The 7,588-nt window shown below is 43.8% G+C and overlaps 2 protein-coding genes across 2 annotated transcripts; both read left to right on the forward strand.

The window, feature by feature from the left end:
- Positions 1-843: 843 nt before the first annotated feature.
- Positions 844-4,881, forward strand: TEOVI_000864800 (protein kinase, putative; the record flags this gene model as incomplete). Its single annotated transcript, XM_067220087.1, has 1 exon — positions 844-4,881. The coding sequence occupies one exon, from the start codon at positions 844-846 to the stop codon at positions 4,879-4,881; it is 4,038 nt and encodes a 1,345-aa protein (XP_067076188.1).
- Positions 4,882-6,891: 2,010 nt separating this feature from the next.
- TEOVI_000864900 (riboflavin kinase, putative) lies at positions 6,892-7,413 on the forward strand (the record flags this gene model as incomplete). Its single annotated transcript, XM_067220088.1, has 1 exon — positions 6,892-7,413. The coding sequence occupies one exon, from the start codon at positions 6,892-6,894 to the stop codon at positions 7,411-7,413; it is 522 nt and encodes a 173-aa protein (XP_067076189.1).
- Positions 7,414-7,588: the final 175 nt, after the last annotated feature.

Here is a 7,588-nt window from a genome sequence, read left to right on the forward strand (position 1 = left end):
CGGACTTTCTCTTCCCTACCGTAAACTGTTCAGATGCAATCGTTTAGTGGATGCTAGTTCAGGGCCAACCACCGATTATTGGTTTGCATTTCATTTGAAATGTTGTTCCCGTGACACAATCCATATCGTGACGCTGCATCTTGTTTGTGCAAAGCAAAATATGGTTTTCGAACCTTTCCCTCACTAAAACGTCTTGTTTTCAAGTTTAATTGCTGTTTGCCTCGTATTTTTCCTCTTTGTGTTTCGTTGTGCTCTTTAGCGTTACTTTCCGACTGTGTCACCTCACTCTTAAAGTTTCGGCTGTTCACTCCCTTCCCCAACATGACGCACAACAAACCTTTCCCCTTTATATCATGAAATGATGAGTTGCGCGTACGGAACTGCAAAATGTTGCACTTAGTTATTTAATCTCTTCGGTATATGTTTTCTACTTTTGAATAGACGAAGCTTAAGTAATAGAGGAAGCATATAACACTAAAGACGGGTTGGTGGTTGTTAAACATTCATTTAACCCCCTTCAGGCTACCCCGGGCCCTATCGGGAGAATTATATATATATATTGTTCTGTGTGGTGGTACATTGTGACGAGTAAAAAAAAGCTTCTGTTGACGGCAAGAGGGGTGAAACGTTTATATTTGTGGATAGGACGCGGGTGGGAGCGAAAGAGTGACCAACTATATAGGTATTTATAGTTGAGTGTTAACGTCGATTTTATTTTTTCTTAATCTTTATTTTTAAACAGGTTTTTTGTACATTTGTTGTTGGCTTGAGAACAAGCCCTCCACCGTTCTTTGACCACTTTTCGAAAGCCAGTCACTGGTGAGGTTGGGGCAATCTCAGGTGATGTGTGCCTTAAGGGATATCGCGTCAACTTCGCCTTTAGGTGATGCCATTCGTGACCGCATTAAGGGAGGTATAATTATTACTACTGGTGAGGGAGCTGGTTCTTCTCCAGCCTCCACAATAAACTCGAGCCCACTTGGGATGGGTAGAGGAAGTGATGATAGTGCACACAGCCCCCGCTCTGGGAATCCGCTCGGGTGGGAGGGGCTGGAGGGACAGTCCTTGCCGTTCTTTGGCACGAGGTCACGGGATGGGACGGATACCTGTATTCACTCACATTCATATGACCAACCACATGTCTGCCCAATATCTATGGAGAGAAACCTGAGGCCAAGCAGTAGCGTTTCGTGGTTATGTGATGAAACCTTGTCGGAGGGTTTAGCCGGCTCACCGAAATCATCATTCTCTCCACTGGTTGCTTCTCCACGGTTCGTCAACCTTCGCGATTCTGTGGTTGCGGCCTCACCATTGGACTATTCTGAAGAGCACTCACCGCGTTTCGCCAGTGGCCCTTCTGAACGAGGCGGTTCATTTTGTTCACAGTTTTCAGACAACATTGCATTAGGAAAACAGTTGCAAGGTGCCCTCGCAAACCCAACTCTGTGGTGCTCCAAGGAGGAATCACCTCGTAGCACTGCGGCGTCGCCGCACTCTCCGCGTGTTGGCTGTTCGGGAAACTGTCTGGAGAGTCCTGATCTCAAAGTTGCCTCCGCTTCTCAACCAGGTCCCGCAGCCCCCTCGCATGATCCATGGAAGAAAGCACTACGTTGTCTTACAATTACTGCTACATTGCAAATGCTTTTATTCGTAGTGGTATTTGCGACTCATTACTTTGTGACTACATGGGTCTTAGTACAGATTCAGGCAAAATGCACAAACAGCAGTTTAGCACCAGCGCGTTGCCACACATTTATTGGGGACCGCCGGCCTCACCGTCTTGGATTCATCACCACGGAAAACTTCACTGTTGTTGGCACATTGTCAGGTTTCGTAGCCACAGCTCTTGGAGTGATGATACTGCGGTATCTACTGTGGCATACGCTGCGTTCCTTTTCGATGGGGACAGTAAGTTTGATTTGCCGTGTGGCGCCTTTACTACAACAAGACAAGGATGCAATTGTTTACCAACTGCAGGTGGCGACCAGTTTTTCAAGGAAAGAAGCTTCAGATGCTGGCAACAAGGAAAGGAGTGAAACCTCTCAGCCGAATGATAAGAAAACCGGTTACGCACCCAATCGTTTATGTGACCATAAAGGAGGTTCCCCCATTTGTGTGTTGGATTCGTCTTGTAACATTCCAAAAGTTAATACCAGCTATGAAAATTTCCACGAATTGGCTGGACCTGATTTTGCCGGTGGTCGCGTCCCCCTGCGTGCGGTGCGGTCACACGAGATAATCCCTGTCTCGTCTTCCCCTCTTTTAAAAAATTTGGATCGCTCGAATAAATTCTCGACACCGACTGCAGTCAGGCACAACTACTGGTCAGTAAGGGAGGTTAGGGCTTCAGATTCCACTTCCTTGAGCACTCAGCAGTCTGATGCATGTATCGATGCGTTTGCACTACCGCGCCCCCGTGAGCTCAAAGTTTGCTGCGACGTGGAAGGTCATCCTCTGAAGACGAACTTGCACAAGCACGCAGATCCTGATAAGTTCGATTCCGCTACAACGAACTCCTCTCAGGAGGTAACGGGTCGGAAAGAGGATACACAAGAGAGTTCATCATGCAAAACCAAGAGCGACTTCAGCACAAGTAATAGTGACCAGTTGTTGTTGGAAACATTCGGTAGCAAAAATGCGATGCTTAGCAATAGTGGTTTCTTGGCACAGCAAGTTACATTTCTTGTATGCCGATTGTTTTTGCCCGCATTGGACCTGGAAATGGAAGGCGTCGTAACGACGAAGAGGTTAAGAGCAGTGCAAGCAATGTCACAGCAATTCACGGAAGTTGTGCTGCGTGTGGCGAGGGAAGAGTTTGGTGTTCCATTTGATATTCGGTTGGACTCAGTTGTGGTGACGTTTCACACACCGTCAGGACCGAATTCTGTCAATTTGGTGAGACCACGTGATTGTGCCTTTCGTCTCGTGTCGGAACTTCAGAAGTTGGAGTCACAATGGGCCCGCACGTCCTCGTTGCCATTTGTTTGGGGAATAGCCATGCACCTTAGCCAACTATTGGTTGGCGTCATCCGCACGCCGTCTGGTCGCACATCATCCCTGTACGGTGAAGAAGTGAGGTTGGCATACCGCGTGACCGAACTTTGTCGCATTCTCGACTGTCCATTACTAATGTTGCAACCATGCTATGATGTTTTCCGCGTCTGTGTGACCGCAGTTCCCGTTGACGTGATACACCGAAGGACGTGTGGTGGAGATGTTCGGATATACTTATACGACCCCAAAGCACCAAAAGAAAGGGAATGTGTGGGAAGTTCCCGTGAGCAGTATGCCCCCCTTATGGCGGCCTTTGGGCTAATGTGTGAGAAAAGGTTCAGCCAAGCATCCGAGCAGTTGGAGAAAGTCTTGGAGTTAGATCACAACGCCCCGCGGCTACACAGGCTTTGCAAGTACCTTGCGCAGGAGCATGAAGGGGAGAAGATGAACTCTTCTCTAAGTGACATTACCAGGTACGTGCGGGAGGGCCCACAGTGGTGTGCAGTGGATAGAGAGGCTAAGAAATTTATCCGAAAGAAGATTGAAAAGGCAGGAATGAGTATTGACATGAATGCCACTTCGCTTTCCGTATCGCAATACCCATTTAACGATGTGGTAGAACCGGGTTGTGCGCAGGGAATCAGTGAAGAGTATCGTTTGTTGCACCGGGTGGCAAATAGTTGCGCTATGATGGACTTGTCACGATTTGGGCAGTGTGAGTGCCACGTTTCCCCGCAGTATTATGCAGCACCAGGAAGTTTTCAACCGAATGAAATACAGTCGGAATGCGCATTGGTGACACTCCGTCAGAATACATTGATGAATAGCAGCATTACTCGTGATGTTTGCATCGTTACGCACCAGCGTAGCTCCTCCGCCTGCGGTGTGATGCCGGAGTGTAACTACAAGAGTGACCGAACCATTGCCGTCGTTGCGCCTCCCCATGGCGAAAATACAATTCAAAACGGTGACTGTTATAACAAAGCAGAAAGACTTGAGTTTGACATTTACGGGCCAGTGGGCGCAGGTTCTTTCGGCAGGGTTTATAGAGGACTCCATCCGGATGGCAATATTGTCGCTATAAAGGAATATCCGGTGCCAAGCATGGATGAAAACAATCCGGAAATTCAATCCACATTATCAGAGATTCGGATGTTATCGGCTTCCCACCACAAAAACATTGTTCGGTACGTCGATAGATGCTTTCAAAACGGTTGTTTGTATATCATCACTGAGTTTGTGTCTGGAGGGTCTCTCGCAGCACTCGTTGAAACATTCCACGGCCTCCCCTGTGACATTATCAGGCGCTATACCGGTGACATACTCCGTGGGCTTCAATATCTTCACGACCGCCAAATCGTACACCGGGACATATCTCCGAACAATGTGCTCGTTAGCATTGATGGAGTGTGTAAACTGAGTGATTTTGGTGGTGCCGTGGAGTGCGCGATGCAACCACCAACTTCTGAAGATAACGTTACACTCACCAGTGATGAAAAGAGCCCCACGAGGAAGCGTACGATGGTGCTCACCACTGAAAGTGATTACTGCTCTACCGGTTCCACGACGCTGAAAACGTGCTTCGGCACACCTGTGTGTATGTCACCAGAGGCTTGCATGGGTGTAGTGGATCCAAGGAACGATATTTGGGGACTGGGAATTACACTTTGCTTTTGTGTTGCCTGCAGTTACCCGTGGTCACAGGAGGACACAGCCGATGTGCGTTCCTTCATTAGTAAACTACGCCGTGGGTGTATTAGCCCGGAGCCGCCTTTCGACTTAATGGACGTTCACTTTGCTGATTTTGTTCGGCAGTGCCTAAAGCGAGATGCGAAGGATCGCCCATCAGCATCTGAGCTTTTGTTCCATGACTTTATGGTAAACTAAAACCAATGGGTATCGTCTAGTTAACCTGGTGACATGTAGCAGCGGGTTGGACATGAAAAGGAGGAGGTGGCAACGACACTAAAGGAAACGTTACTGAATTACCGGATTGGTTTTGCTGCTTCGCTATGAACTTCAATTCATGACATTGCGATAAGCCGAAGATGACAACAAAAGCAAGAAAAAGGAAAGGAGAGAAAAGTGCTCTGAAATGGAGAGTAAGAGGAAAGGAGAAGGAGGAAGAGGAAGAGGAGGAAAGGGTTAACATACAATGTCAGTGATATAAATGTGGTTCCTTCCACAAATGACGGCATGTAATGGCTTTACATTTCCTGCACAGCGTGGTCCTCATGATGGGAAAAAGGAGGGAGTGGAGCGGGTGTTGTGTGCTGTTGGTGCTACGGATACGTAAACAAACACACACACACATATATATATATATTATTTGTTGAGAAGGTTTATTTTTTCCCCCCTCTGTATTTAACGAAACGGACAACTTTGTTCGGTTCCTTCTGCCGGGGATATCAACACAAAATTCACAGATGAAACTGGGAAAGGAGGAAAGCAAATGCAGTCAACGTAACAAGCTAAAACAACGGTCACGGCGTGCAATGCACATATTTTAAGAACGTGTGAAGAAAGTGCACATCTTTTACCTCCGTTTCATTATCATTAATATCATAATAATACTATTTTTTTTTTCGTTGGTTTCGTTGTTGTTTTTGTTGTGTGATTCCATAATTTTTTTTTTTTTACCTGACCCTACTTTAACTACACAGTGCGACGCGTCTATTAAATAAAAAGTAAAAAAAAGAATATTTGTTGTGATTACCGTTCGAAAAAACTGGTTTGAATATATATATATATATATATAATGTGATATATTTCTTGACGAAGCGCGTGGGAACGTGGATGTGAGGTGGTGCAGGAGGTAGTTCCTCTTTTTTTTTTTGTATCGCTTCCATCAATACCTCCATACAATATAAAAAAAACAAAAAATATACCGAATCGTTTATGAATTAAATTAATGTATGCGTGTTCGATGTTGTTTCCGAGTTATATATGTGTACCTATATTAATAATAATAATCATTATTATATATATATATATATATATATGCTAAATTTGTTTTCTGCAGTTTTTATTAAGGCGGTTGACATATTTCTTGTCTTTCTTTCCCTCCGCGAATCTGTTCAACATTGTCACCATCGTGACGTCAATAATGTCGAATTCTTTGTATATGCATAAGTGATTCAAAAAGATGGCGTGTGATCACATAACCATTTGGCGTTTTTCATTTTATATTATTGTTGTGTATGTACATATATATTTTATTACTTGTTTATTTTAATATTTATCATAAATTCTCGTTAGGGTATGACTGACCTTTCTGTTACTTTTCTTGTGTATATATGTGTCTCTTTATATTACCAATACGCGCTAGTGGCCGTCTGGAGGTGTGTACATTAAATAAAATAAAACTTGTTTATATGTTTATACGCGTAGCGCAGCGTCCGTGTGGGGGACTGAGAAGATGGAGAAGTGGTATTTTATTTCACTATGTCGATCTCTCCCATTATTAGAGGAAGAAAATAAAAGAGAGAATGCTTAAATACAAATTTGTGTACAATTCGAACTCTTCTCGTCACTTGTCTTTTTTTAATATGTTTATTTGTGTTATTTGAGTACTGTACAGTAATTGGAATGACATTATTCCACTTAATTATATCATTACTTTAATTTATTATTGCTTTTAATATCATTTTTTTCTCTTTTTTTTAAAAAAAATAAAGGTTGTCGAGTGCCAACACCAACGAAAAAAAAAAACAGGAGGAAAAGGGAGCAATAGAACAGGCGTGGAAACGTCACAGCAGTATTTGTACTATTATACGTTTCCATACAAGAAATAACTAAAGCCTTTCATCATAAAACAAACTAAAAGAAAGGGAAGGATATACGTACGCACACAAAACGACAATTACTAAACATTTTGAAGAGAAAAAAAAGCAGTAAATGCGACAAACTGGAAGTTTTCAGCCGTTCTTCTTGCGTGGAAAAGTAGTGCATGGCAAAGGTCGGGGAGGTTCACAACTTGGTTTTCCAACCGCTAACATTGGTCTCGATAAAGATGTTATGGAGTGCTTGCAACCGTACAAAAACCTTGTGGTTTATGGATGGGGAACTGTTTCACAGGTCCCCGGAAAAGAGCGAGAGAGTTTCGGTCCTTATCCATTTGCCGCCTCTATAGGATTCAACATGCAATTTGATGAAAAAACACTTACCGTTGAGCCATATTTTTTGCATGAATTTGGTTGGGACTTCTACGGTGCCGTTGTGAAGATAATTGTGCTTGGGGAAATCCGAAGCATGGGTTCTTTTCATTCACTGCAGGCGCTAGTAGATACTATAAAAAGTGATGTCCAATTTACACGGGACATGTTGCAAAAACCGCAACTTCAAGAGTTCTCGCGTCACTCATTGTTTGAGTCACCCTCTTCCACCATTCCGTACTTCGAGGATCTACCCGATGAGTGAACCCTCAATTCTTCTCAGTCATGGTGAATATGAAGTTGAGACTGAATGGTAAGAGGAGGCATCCTTATTATTATTATTATTATTACTATTATTATTGTTTGTCTTATTTTATCGTCAAAGTTGATACATATATCCGACAAGTCGCGTGTTTGTGTATATATATATATATATATAT

This window comes from Trypanosoma equiperdum, assembly GCF_001457755.1.
Source record: "Trypanosoma equiperdum strain OVI genome assembly, contig: ctg_1052, whole genome shotgun sequence".
NCBI classification, from domain to species: domain Eukaryota; phylum Euglenozoa; class Kinetoplastea; order Trypanosomatida; family Trypanosomatidae; genus Trypanosoma; species Trypanosoma equiperdum.